This window comes from Balaenoptera acutorostrata, chromosome 1, assembly GCF_949987535.1.
Source record: "Balaenoptera acutorostrata chromosome 1, mBalAcu1.1, whole genome shotgun sequence".
NCBI classification, from domain to species: Eukaryota; Metazoa; Chordata; class Mammalia; order Artiodactyla; family Balaenopteridae; genus Balaenoptera; species Balaenoptera acutorostrata.
The window spans coordinates 44,209,911-44,223,953 of record NC_080064.1 but is presented as its reverse complement, the minus strand read 5'-3'; the positions used below and the strand labels follow the sequence as shown (position 1 = coordinate 44,223,953).

Below are 14,043 nucleotides of genomic sequence, written 5' to 3'. Positions count from 1 at the left end.
CTCCACCTTCTTTCCATTCCTAGGGAGGCCCTCGCTTCGGCTCCGGTACGCGGCTGGTAGCTGTAAGAGGAGTGCCCCTGGGGCAGGTAGATTTGCTGCAGCTCCACGAGCTCCTGAAGCGGGGACGGTGGGAAGCGGAGGGCTTGCTCCTAGCTCCAACAAACTGCGGCGCCCGGTGAGTGGAGTCCCACGGGCTGGAGAGGGATCTGAGCCGCGGGACTGAGGAATTTGTTCTCTGTGGACTCATTCAGCCATTATCCATTCAGCAGGTAATGTACTAAGCGCCTATTAAGTGCCAGGCACGTTCTAAGCCCGTTAGGAACGTTTTACTTTACACATTGCGATTTCTAACACCTTTTCTCCCGGGGACTGCGACCTTGTAGCGGGGAAACCGAAAGCCCACAACAGAAAAGCGTGAACACTCCTGTCCTCAGCGCCCTGAGACTCTCAGTAATGATCTGAACCATGTGAACCTTCCATCTGCATGGCCCTTGTGAAGCAGTCGCATCTTTTCCTCATTTCAGCGTAGTGTATGTAGCAAGCACCACAGGGAAGGCGGAGCAGCAGAAGTTATTACCCGATTTTACGGATGTAGCAGTTGCTCCCAGAGAGAAAGAGACTTGTCTAAGTCCCTTTTTGTGACTAAGCGGCCTGAGCTCCTACCCAGGTCTTTTTTCCCCCAGAAGAGCTGCTCTTAACTGCCGGGCTCTCATCCACCTTCTTTCCAGGAGGAGAGTGTAATGGCACCTCTTTTACTTTCTCTAGTCTAACCCCGGGATAGAAGGGCCTTCTATATGACAGTTGGAAAAAGCACTGGACTTAGAGGCATGAGATGCGAGATTCTTATCTTGGACTATCTGCCAAATTGCAATGATCAGATATGGCAGTTTTCGATTTTAGTTATCTCTAAAAGTGGTACCCTCTTCCCTACTGTATTGGGTGGTTGTGAATGCCATTGGAGGTTTCTGGTGTGAGATCATGTTTATGAAGTCCCTCTGCAACAGTTTTTAATGTAACAAAGGGCAATATATGGACTTTAGAAGGTTTATGAATTCCCTGAAATTAAATGCAAAATTTTGTGTGAATTGTATGTGTTTCATAACATTCATCAAATTATTAAAAAAAAAAAAAGAATTACTGTCCCTTACACATAAATGCACTGGGGAAGTGAATTGACCATTTTGCATTTTCTCACTTAATCCTCAGTAATTCTAGAATAGTGCCTGGCACAGAATGGATGATTAATAAATAAATATTGGTTGAATAAAAGAAAGTTTCTATTCGTTTGGCCAAAAAGTTCATTTGGGTTTTCCGTAACATCTTATGGAAGTTCCCGAACGAACTTTTCCACCAATCCAATATCCCCATTTTGTGGGTAAGGAAATTGAGGCCCATTTGACCTTTCAGTCAGTGGCTGGGAAGCCTGCCTTATTGTAATAAGCATACCAGAAGCAAGCTGTCTTAGACATGTATTAACATTATCTACTTTCACACAAGGTGTTCTAAGGTAAGTGCTTAAGAGCACAGTCATTGGAATCCAGCTGCTCGGGGTTTGAATTAAGTCTGTGCTATCCTGTATAACACTGGGACAACTTACCATCTTGAAGTGCTAATAGCATCTGCCTTTTATTCAGCAAATATTTATTACTGAATGCCTACCTTGCACTTAGTATGGACTAGCATTGTTCTAGGATTATTGTGAGGATTAAATGAGATAAACGTATCAAGAGTTTTGGTTCTACCTCTGTCTTATTGGATCAATAAATATCTGCTATCATTATTTTTACTGCAACTCCCTTATCTGTTTTCCCTGGATGCGGCTCCTGGACTGGGTAGTAGTGTGCATGTTCCAGATTTCTGCTATCTGCAACATTAGGAGCCTGTAGTGGGTATCTCCTAGAAGCCAAAGCCTTTGCTAGGCCCAGTCTGCCCTGCCTTTCCACTCCATTCATCACCGCTGTTGGGGAACCTCTTTGCTTTATGGTGGATGAGATGCAGTGCTGGGTGGAGGGTAGGAAAGTGGGGTAACAGTGCAAAGAGGCCTGATATATACTATGATTTCCTTATGCTGCCTCTTTAGAAGGACTCCTGATTAATTTTTTGAACTTTTCATGGAAAAACAACCTGCATATAGAATATGCACAAGTCATATACCGCTCAATGAGTTTTCTTGAAGAGAACATACCTGTGTAACCAGCATCCAGATCAGGAAACAACATGACGAGCATCCCAGAAGCACTCCACTCCCCCACTGTGCTTCCTTTCAGTCACCGAGGTTTCCTTCTATTCTGACTTCTGACACCATAGGTTACTTTTACCTGTTTTTGACCTTTGTGTAAATGGAATCAATATAGTATGTATTCTTTTGGTGTCTGAGTTCTTTAGCTCATTGTTATTTTGTGAGATTTTCCCCACATGTGTGCAGTTGTGGTTGGTTTCATCTCATTGCTGTATAGTGCTGCTATGAACATTCTGGTTCATGTCTTTTGATGATATGTTTGTTTTTCTGTTGGGTATATTCTGTTGGAATTACTGGGTCATAGGATATGCATATGTTCAGCTTTAGTATATACTGCCAAATTTCCAAAGTGGTTTTACCAGTTTACATGCCCTCCAGCAGTGTAGGAGAGTTTTAGCTGCTCTACATCCTTACCACACTTGGTATTGTCCTAATGATTTTTTACAAACAGTTCATTCAGGACGTCCCTGGCGGTCCAGTGGTTAAGACTCCATGCTTCCAATGCAGGGGGTGTGGGTTCGATCCCTGGTTGGGGAACTAAAATCCCACATGCCGCTTGGCACGGCCAAAAAATTAAAAAAACAAAAAACAAAAAAACCCAGTTCATTCATTCATTCATTTGTTCAGCTATCATGTGCAAAGTCCTAACCTAGGCCCTGGGGACACAGTTATGAACAAGACAGACAAGGTCCCAAGATCCCTGCTCTTTTGGAATTTAACATTCTGATGTAGGAAGTACAACAAATAAGAAACTAATATAATGTTTATGGCTTTGATAATAGGTTGGTGCAATAGAACAAGACCCTGGGCAGTATAAGGGGGTGGCGAGTAACTTTCCATTGGGTATCAGTGAAGCCCTATCTGAGGAAGTTTCACTGGAGCTGAGACCTGAGCCATCCCTGCAAAGATATTCAGGAAGAGAGAACAGCAACTGTGTAAGTCTGAGGGCACTAACAACCTTGGTCTGTTTGAGGTTTGGAAAAGCAGGCCTGGAGCATAGTGACAGGCTGAGTTGAGGCAGGTTATGTGGTCCAGGCCCAGAGAGCCTTCCGATACCCATGCCTGCTCACCCTTTGGTAAATCATCCACCTTTGCACGCATATATGCTTATACTGGTCTCAATGAACACAGCTCATGATCTAGAAAAGGAGTGTTAAATTTTATCTTGGCTTAGTTGTTGAAAGAGTGTGCCTGCTTTAGTAACTAAAATACGGTTTCTATTTAAAGGCATTGAAAGCATGGGTTTGATGACCTTAGGTATATAGGAGTACCTTAGGAGTATGGAGATAGTCCTTCTGTATGCCAGCTTTTAGTTTGAAAAAGTGTGATCCTTATGCCAGTGTTATCAAATATCATAGACACTGTGACAAATCAGAGCATTTATCCTGCAGTTAGATTATTTGAGAATTGTAGAAAATGTGTTGGGAGATTCCACTTTGCTACAAAGCACTCTCAGTGATATTCCAATTTTTTTTAATGATGGAGCTTATTTACTTGCATCTTTTGTCTGTATCTCAGTAGCCTATTTTGCCTGATTTCATTGCGGAAAGGTGAAAAGTTACAAGTTTACTGATAGTTCCATGTTACATCTTCCATTAAAAGGAACGTATATTGAAGGTAAGTTAGAGTTAATATACTTCCTTGAACATTTATTGAGATTCAAACACTTTTACTAACTTTTTACCAAAAGATTATGAGATATAATGAGTCCAAATGCATTTTTACTTGAGCACAAGTCTCCTACTTGTTTTAACTCATCAGTCTGCTGTTGGTTCATTTCTACAGTGTATTTAATTAAAATTAGATTGATTTTAATAATACTATGTTGTGAATTATACTCTAAATGTTCTTAATAGTAATCATTCAGGCATCATTTGTAAGCTGTGCATTTACTAATGACTCAATATCTTCTTTTTGCTAATTAGTTTCCTCAAATTATATTAAAAAATACCTTTTTTAAAAGCAGAAAATCTTATGGGTCAGAATGTTCCCAAGTAGAATGTAGGAAATAATGCTACTGACTTTAGGAAACCAGATTATTTAATCAGGATGTCAATATGCTATTCTAATTCTGTTGTTTTCAACATGGACTGAAATTATTGGTCCCTCTATCAGTAATTCAGAGAAATTCTGTCAGACTGGATTAAAAAAAATATTTTTTAACCCCAGTTTTGTCAAACTTTAGCTCTATAAGAAAAGCATTGAATTTAGAGGAAAGGATTGTTTTCTTAATAACTTAAACTTAAGATAATGAATTGGCATTATTATTAGGACTAATAGATTGTAGCTTCCAAATTGTAAAGAGGATTGTCAAATATGTTTGGATTTTTCATTCTCATTTCAGAATTGTCAGTAAAAATGTCTTTTTTCCCATGTACTTTAATACAGTTGTTTCTTTTCAGCTATTCACAATATTAATATCTAAGACCTGTCAGCTGCAAAGAAAAAGACCCCTTCCAACTGCCAGAGCAGTACAGGTTAGTGACCCTGGGGTTTTGTTTTGTTTTGTTTTTAAGGTAAGTGGAATGATACATTTGATAAAATCCATTGCCATTCCCCCAAATGCCCCTTGCATGTTTTTGCCTCCATCCCTTGGAAACCCTCATTTCATCCATCTTAGCAATAGCTACCCATTATTTAACATTCATTTTAGAAAACCCCTTTAAGAAATCCTTCCTCCCTGAACAGTCACAAGACCTGGTCCTCTACCTTGCAGTAATCTCTCTGGCTTTCTCTTGGCTCTTTGCACTGTTAGTTGTCCTTTCGTGTGGTTATATTTTATCCCTACCTAGATTATAAATGTTATAAAGATACTTACAACTACTGTATCATTGTCTTTTAGTTTCACATTATTAGATGTTTCACATCTATCATTGTGCCTTGTACCTAGTAAGTACTTCTAAACATCTATAGTTTTTTACACATTGACCTTTCTGTTTCCCTGGATAGGAAGAGATAAGGCATAGCACCAGATGATACTGAATTGCCTATGTTTGATCTTCATAGAGCTTGACTTTTTCCTCAAAAAAGTTTTTTTTTCCTAAATCTGAAATGTGTGGGAGTGTAGCAGGGACAGAAAAGAAGGCTGAACCCATTGAAGGCAGGGACTGTGCCCTAGAATCCATCAGAACATATCATGTTAACTCAGAGTTAGTGACTTTTACACAGGAGCCATGGCCTACTGTCCTACAAGGCTGAGGACCAGACAAACTTATTCGTGGGTTGACAAGCCATTGGATCGAAAACTGCACTACCAAACCTACAAGTGAGTAATAGAGTCCTTTGGTGTACTGGAACTAATAGCTTCTTCAAGCTGAGCTGTTAATAACTTGTATCCAGGGTGTTCTAGGTACTATAGGTTGAGGATTGAGGGACAGAAAATATGAATTGATTGTAAGGGGGTGTGGGTTTGTTTGATGGAAGAAGATGTTAGCATAAATATAGCGGCTAGTGATACAGGAAGATATTACGTCAGGTTAATAAAATTTGATATGTATGATAATGTCATATCTATTTAAGATAGGTTCTGTATAATTCTGCATGATAACAGAGTAGGATGGATGTTGTTACTACATCCTCTTAGCCCAAGACATCTCTGAACAATCTGATGTTGTTATTGGGCAGCTTTCATGTCTTAGGAAGCCTTTGTTGTTCTTTGTCAATAACTGAGAGAAGTTAGGGTTCATCCTAAGGCCTCTGGATTAATCATCCATGCTAAAACAATTCATTCAATTCATGTTATCTACTCTTGCGTGTGACTTTACTGGTAAATTGGTTTCTAGTAGGATTGGTCAGCAGAGAGAAACTATTCAGGGGGTTTTCTAGTTACAGACCACATTCCTCTGTGCCCAGGGGTCTGAAGAGCTTGGCCCACCCTAAGAGATTTCCTAACATGTTTCTCTGTTATTTCCTAGAGAAATGAGTGTGAAAATAGAAGGTCGTTTGCCTGAGATTGACCTCCAAGTTGGACAGTTTGTGCTGATTGAAGGGGATGATGATGAAAATCCATATGTTGCTAAATTGGTTGAGTTGTTTGAAGACGGTGAGTTTGGGGCTGGAATGAAAAGTATTCCTTGTCACTAATGATTGGGAAGTGCTCTGTGGTGGGAACAGGGGTGGTTACTGATTCTTCTGTTCACAGTGGTATATAGGGTGTGCCTATGGGGTCACTTAAGCACCAGCTGTGCCCTCGTCCACCTAGTGAACGTCTTTACTCAACAGAGCAATATTGGGTAAAAATGGGAATGGAGGGCTCAAGAATTTAGCTTTTGCATCATTTTTAGGAGGGGGTAAGAAAGGCCATGAAGGCAGGATTGTTGGAGTGGAGAGAAAGGATGAATTTCGGAAGAAGGGGGAAGGGAAATAATAGGTGATTTGCACTCTAGTAGAGATGTGTCCTTTAATTTTGGCATGAGGAAGTTAGTAATTTTGCAAATGCAAAGTTACTTTTACTAGGGAGGCAGTAAGTTGGATTGGGTAGGTGTATCAGTTGGTTAACATTCAGTCAGAAAAACAGAAACACTTTAGGTGTTTTATTTACCCAGAGGGACTTGTGTATAAGTGTTGAAAAGGCTGGAGAAGCAAACAGTGGTGTTTCCCAGAGATCAGTAAGTGCAGAAAGCTGCTACTGCCCTTAAGGCTAGAGGAGAAAAAGGGAAGGTAGTGTGAACTGGTGCCTGCAAGGCCACACTCACAGCCGCAGCTGATTTTCTCAGCTGTTAACTCTCTGCAGACCAGAGAAGAGCACAGAAAAGTGGGAATGGAGCAGAACTCCAAAAGGAAGATGAAGAAGGATAGCAATTTAAACTATACAAAACTGCTTCTTCCAAAATCTAGGAGAGGAGTATGTGGAAGTTAGTCCTAGTCCTGTGGCAGTTTGTATGCCTAAAAGAAGGAACTGATAGAGTGGATGAAGGTATTTTACATTATAGAGATAGGGAGGATATTCAACAAGTATGGAGGAAAACTTCATCAAACTAACATCCGCTAGGGGGAGCACATCAGCAGGATGGGCTTTTGTATTCGAGGTTTGGGCCTTTGTGTATAGATTTTAGAACCATGTATTGTGCTACATTGGATGGCTTCAGCTTTCTCTGAAGAGAGCTAAGGAAGAGAAGAGGCAGTGATGATGGTGGCGCTAATGAGTGTACGTCCTTTCACTTGGAGCTAACACTGGTATGGAGTGATGTTAATGTTATATTATGATGATAAAGCTGAAGACTGCAAGCATATGTTTGCCAGAAGTCATCTCAGTGGCTGATGCTCTGAGTCTTGCTAGGAGTTTTGTTTTGACTTGCAAAATTTGTTCAGTACCTGTGATTAGAATTGCTCCTCTCAAACGCTTTTTACAATTTATGTGATGACCGATAGCACCATTTGGACGTGGAGCAAAGTGAGAAGAACATGGGTGCTGGGTGGAGTCAGATTGCCACTGGTTGGTCCTGTGACCTTTGACAAATTATTTAAGGGCCCTAAAATGTGATCACTTCACCGGTAAAAGGGAGACAGCCATAGTACCTACCTTGTAGGATTATTGTGAGGATTAAGGTAATATTTATTATCTTTAACCTTACTTTTTCCATCTATCCCTCCTAGATTCTGAACCTTATTCCAAGAAACGTGCTCGAGTACAATGGTTTATCCGATTCTGTGAAGTCCCTGTCTGTAAACAGCATTTGCTGGGCCGGAAGCCTGATGCACAAGAGATATTCTGGTATGATTACCCTGCCTGTAACAGCAACATTAATGCCGAGACCATCATTGGCCACGTGCAGGTAGGTGATGCCTTGATCCTCAGTTCTATCTTGAAGCTTATTTCTGGCTGATTCCTAAACTGCATGATCTCCAGGATATTACTGGCTCTCATTTACCCCACGGAAACGCATTTTTCCTGTTTGTCACCTTCTCTGCTTGCCTGCCTACTTCCTTTCAACAACAAATACTTATTGAGAGCACTTACCATGTGTTAGAAGCCTCCTGGAGGAAGTGACATTAGGTTGTGACCTGAGGGATGAGCAGGAATTAGCAGATGTATCTCAGTGGGAAATTATATTTAGCTGTGATTGTGGCAGGCATAAAGCATTTTGAGGCTAAATATGCTTGCTTAAATGAGGCCTTCACCTTGAGTGAATCAGTACAAAGAGTGTCATTGCTCCAGGCAAATGTGTGTTATGAGATTTTATGATAAATCAGGTTCTGAAGAGTTGTAGGCTGAATTGAGACACTGGTTTGGAGACTAGGATATGGGTTATTTCTCAAGCTACTTCAGGCCCCCAAATGGGATTAGATCAGGGTGTGAAGTGTGGTCACATGGTGATTAGGTGGTTGGTAAGGCAGGGAGACCATGGCTTGGCATGACTATAGTCAGATTTTTCCACTCTGTGGGCCCAGCATATCATGTGCCACAGAATAATTTATCTCTGAGTTAAATGAGTGAAGAAGTGAAAGGCAGATGTAGAAGTTGAAGCAGCAAAATGGGTGGATTTGGAACGGTGCGGGGGTGTTTAGGCAGGAGCACAGTGGTGGGCATGAGCAGGACTGTGACAAGCCGAGCTCGACTAGTGGTGGAAAGCCATTGTGAAGAGCACTGAGCTCTCAGGAGGTAAAGTGGGGTCAGATTTTAGAAGGCAGTGAAAATCAGTTTAAGTAATCTGATCTTGCAGAGTGGGTAGCCATTGTAGACTATTGAGCAAGGGGGCATGCTTAGGGAAGTTTTTATGGGAAAACTTGGCATGGGTGAATAGAATGGACTAGAAAAGAAAACAACGTGAGGTATGGATATCAGCAAGGAGGACTCTGTGGAAATATGCTGTGCCATGTCCGTGCCTCTTTTGTTTAGAAAAGTAATTGTTCCAGGTAAGAATGCAGACTTGAACGCTCTTTAATCATAGCTCTCACAGAGCCTTCGTTGACTCTTTGGGTCCTCATTTCTTTCTATCATCTATACTTCCTAAATTCAGGTAGTAGCTTTAGCCCCAGATGAAGTGATACCTATGGATCTGAAAAATGAGAAGACATTCTTTGTTAAACTATCTTGGAATGAGAAAAAATTCAAACCACTACCTCCAGAACTATTTGCACAGTTGGATAAGCTACAGGAAGGCAACCCTAGATGCCAGAAGTCCGTGGAAGCCAAAACTAAGAGTACAGAAAGCCCTTCTTGGACCACAGCAGAACGTGTGGTCAAAAGGATTGAATCAAGGCACTCCACCTCCAAATCTCGCCAAACTCCTTCCCATCCTGTCACCCCAAGGGCAAGGAAGAGGCTGGAGCTCAGCAGTAAGTGTAAAATGGGTCACAGTGGGCAATACTGAGGCTAAAGGAAAATGATAAAATATTAATTCATGCTACAGTATTGAGTTAGTGCAGCAGTGAGCCAAGTACTAATTGGACGTCTCTTGAAATATATATCACATAAGATTTACCATTTTAATCATTTTTAAGTGTACAGTTTAGTGGCATTAAGTACATTCACATTGTTGTATAACCATCCGCATCATCTTCCAAAACAATCTCTCCAACCATTAAGCAATAACTTCCCATTCCCTCATGCCCCATCCTCTGGCAACCACCATTCTACTTTTTGTCTCTGAATTTGACTTCTCCAGATACCTCATATAAGTGGAATCATACAGTATTTATTCTTTTCTGACTGGTTTATTAAAGTTAGTATAATGTCCTCAAGGTTCATCATGTTGTAACATGTGTCAAAATTTCCTTTTTTAAAAAATTGAGATATAATTGACATATAGCATTATAACATATTAGTTTCATGTATACAACATAATGATTTGATATTTGTATATATTGTGAGATGATTACCACAGTAAGTTTAACTAACATCCATCACCATACGTGCAGCTACTATGGAAAACATTATGGACGTTCTTTAAAAAACTAAAAATAGAGTTGCCATATGATCCAGCAATCCCACTCCTGGGTATATATCTGGAGAAAACTCTAATTTGAAAAGATACATGCACTCCAGTGTTCATAGCAACACTATTTACAATAGCCAAGACATGGAAGCAACCTAAATGTCCATTGACAGATGAATGGATAAAGATGTGACATATTTGTATATATATATATATGTATACAAAGGAATACTACTCAGCCATAAAAAAGAATGAAATAATGCCATTTGCAACAACATGGATGGACCTAGAGATCATCATACTAAGTGAAGTAAGTCAGAGGAAGACAACTACTATATAACATCACTTATATGTGGAATCTAAAATATAACACAAATGAAATTATTTACAAAACAGAAACAGATTCACCCACATAGAAAACAAATTTATAGTTACCAACGGGGAAAGGGGGTGGGGGAAGGGTAGATTAGGAGTTTGAGATTAACAGATACAAACTACTATATATAAAATAGATAAACAATGAGGTTCTATTGGGCAGCACAGGGAACTATATTCAACATCCTGTGATAAACCGTAATGGAAAAGAATATATATATATATATATATATATATATATATATATATATATATATATATATATATAGAATTGAATCACTTTGCTATACACCAGAAACTAACACAACAATGTAAATCAACTATACTTCAATTTAAAAAAAAAGAAACATCTGTCATGATACCTAGTTACAGTTTTTTGTCTTATGATGAGAACTTTTAAGATTTACTCTCTTAGCAACTTTCAAACATGCAACACAGTATTAATTGTAGTCACCATGCTGTACATTACATCCCCATGACTTATTTATTTTATAACTGGAAGTTTGTACCTTTTGGCTACCTTAACCCATTTTGCCCACTTCCTCAACCCCTGCCTCTGACGACCACCAATCTGTTCTCTGTATCTATGAGCTTGGTTTTCGTTTTTGTTTTTTAATTTAGATTCCATATATAAGTGAAATCCTATGGTATTTGTCTTTCTCTGTGTGATTTATTTCACTTAGCATAATGCCCTCAAGGTCTATCTGTGTCACAAATAACAGGATTTCCTTTTTTATGGCAGAGTAATATTCCATTGTATATACATACCTCATTTTCTTTTTTTTTTTTTTTAAAGTTTATGTAAGATTGGCTTCATTTATTTCCTTTTTTAAAAAATATTTATTTATTTATTTGGCTCCATGGGTCTTAGTTGCAACACATGGGATCTTCCTTGCAGCATGTGGAATCTTTAGTTGCAGCATGAGGGATCTTTAGTTGTGGCATGCTAACTCTTAGTTGTGACATAAGAGATCTAGTTCCCTGACCAGGGATTGAACCCAGGCCCCCTGCATTGGGAGCACGGAGTCTTAGCCACTAGACCACCAGGGACATCCCACATACCATATTTTCTTTATCCATTCATCCATTGATGCACACTTAGGTTGTTTCCATATCTTGGCTATTGGAAATAATGCTGCAGTGAACATGGGGGTGCATTTGTCTTTTCAAGTTAGTGTTTTTGTTTACTTCAGATAAGTACACAAAAGTGGAATTGCTGGATCATATGGTAGTTTTTTGTTTGTTTGTTTTAAATAAATTTATTTATTTATTTTTGGCTGCATTGGGTCTTTGTTGCTATGCGCGGGTTTTCTCTAGTTGCGGTGAGTGGGGGTTACTCTTCATTGTGGTGCACGGGCTTCTCATTGCGGTGGCTTCTCGTTGCGGAACACAGGCTCTAGGTGTGCGGGCTTCAGTAGTTGCAGCATACGGGCCCTAGAGCACGTGGGCTTCAGTAGTTGTGGTGCACAGGCTTAGTTGTTCCGCAGCATGTGGGATCTTCCCGGACCAGGGCTCAAACCCGTGTCCCCTACATTGGCAGGCGGATTCTTAACCACTGTGCCACCAGGGAAGTCCCTCATATGGTAGTTTTATTTTTAGCTTTTTGAGGATCCTCCATACTGTTTTCCATAGTGGCTGCACCAATTTACATTCCCACCAACAGTGCATAAGCGTTCCCTTTTCTCCATATCCTCGCCAACACTTGTTATTTGTTTTCTTTTTGATGATAGCCATTCTGACGGGTGTGAGGTGATACTTCATCTTGATTTGCATTTCTCTGATGATTAGTGACGTTGAGCACCTTTTCATGTACCTATTGGCCATCTGTATAGCTTCACTTGGAATAATGTCTATTCGGGTCCTCTGTCCATTTTTTAATCTCATTGTTTGTTTTCCTGCTATTGTATGAGTTCTTGATATACTTTGGATATTAACCCCTTATCAGATATTTGACTTGCAAATATTTTCTCCCATTCAGTAGGTTGCCTTTTCATTTTGTTGGTGGTTTCCTTGATGTCCAGAAGCTTTTTAGTTTGCTGTAGTCCCACTTGTTTGTTTTTACTTTTGTTGGCTTTGTTTTTGGTGTCAGATCCAAAAAATCATCATCAAGATCCATGTCAAGGAGCTTATTACCACCTATATTTTCATCTAAGAGTTTTATGGTTTCAAGCCTTACATTCAAGTCTTTAATCCATTTTGAATTAATTTTTGTATATGATGTAAGATAGTAGTCCAGTTTCATTCTTCTGCATGTTTCAATTCTTCTGTCCAATTTTTCCAGCATCATTTAATGAAGAGTCTGTCTTTTCCTTATTGTATGTTCTTAGCTCCTTTGTTGTAAATTAATTGGCCATATACATATGAGTTTGTTTCTGGGCTTTCTATTTTGTTCCATCGATCTGTGTGTGCACCAAAACCATACTGTTTGGATTACGGTAGCTTTGTAATATAGTTTCAAATCAGAGATTGTGATGCCTCCAGGTTTGTTCTTCTTTCTCAAGATTGCTTTGGCTATTTGGGGTAAAATCTCCTTTCCGTTTAATTTTTTGAGGAACCACCATACTCTTCCATAGCAGCTGCATCATTTTACATTCTCATCAGTAACACACAAGAGTTCCATTTCCGCACATCGTCACCAACTATTTAGATCTTGTTATTATTATGTTGTTTTATATTGTTATTTTCTGTGGTTTTGATTGTAGCTATGCTAATGGGTGTGAGGTAGTATGTCATTGTTACATTTCCCTAATGATTAGTGATGTTAAGCCCTGTAATTCGCTAATTCTTCAAGAGCTTAGCTACTAAGGTGACATTGCTTTTAGATCCTTAGTGGAAGAGCTAAGAAATATATATATATTTGTTATAATATAGTGTTAAAACTCTTAAATTCATACTCGTACTTCTAATCTATACCATGGGGTTCTTTCCATCCTTCCCACATTCCATAATTCCAAATCAAAATTGATTTGCAGTTCTTTATGCCTTTAGAATATATTCCACTGAGGGAGTAACGTTACTTTGATTAAATTTTTTTCTTCCACTAATGGTTATTTTATTGGTGATATACAGTTAGGTTCTTTCATTTCTGTTTAATTTTAGGGCTTTTCCCATCTTTGATTGATTTTCAAAACATTTAAAACATTAGCATAGTTAAAGAGTCAAAACTAAGACAAAGTGTACTCAGATAAACCCCATTCCTTTCTTTACCCTTGTCCCTGTTTCTACCTCATCTTTTGTAGGTAATCAATTTTATTAGTTTCTGGTTTATTTTTCCTTTGGTTTTTGCAAAAATCAACAGATAAATCGAAACACACACAGACATATATACACACAGTCATACACAAACATGCATATAATTTTTATTTTATTATAGTTTTATTTCCCATTCTTTCTTACCCAGTAGGGTATTATATTGGATGTATTCTTTTCCATCTTAACTTTTTTCACTAATAATATATCTGAAAGCTACTCCATGACTGTTCTGAGAGCTCATCCTCATCCTATTATGTGTCCTTAATTTTTCTGTTTATGTGCCAAGTTCATTGAGTATAT

The 14,043-nt window shown here is 39.1% G+C and overlaps 1 protein-coding gene across 8 annotated transcripts in view; it reads left to right on the top strand.

Moving 5' to 3' along the window:
* Window positions 1–12: 12 nt before the first annotated feature.
* Window positions 13–14,043, top strand: part of ORC1 (origin recognition complex subunit 1) — a 33,256-nt gene continuing 19,225 nt past the window's right edge. Inside the window, exons 1-8 of one of the 8 annotated variants that reach the window (XM_057535381.1) lie at window positions 13–175; window positions 3,022–3,174; window positions 3,758–3,856; window positions 4,642–4,716; window positions 5,408–5,504; window positions 6,154–6,281; window positions 7,835–8,017; window positions 9,203–9,517. In XM_057535381.1, the coding sequence (XP_057391364.1) occupies window positions 5,413–5,504; window positions 6,154–6,281; window positions 7,835–8,017; window positions 9,203–9,517 (718 nt within the window). In that variant the 5' untranslated portion in view covers window positions 13–175; window positions 3,022–3,174; window positions 3,758–3,856; window positions 4,642–4,716; window positions 5,408–5,412. Of the gene's footprint in view, window positions 270–3,021; window positions 3,175–3,757; window positions 3,857–4,641; window positions 4,717–5,393; window positions 5,505–6,153; window positions 6,282–7,834; window positions 8,018–9,202; window positions 9,518–14,043 lie in introns of all 8 variants that reach the window. The other 7 variants (XM_057535376.1, XM_057535369.1, XM_057535394.1 and 4 more) reach the window with 7 other exon arrangements.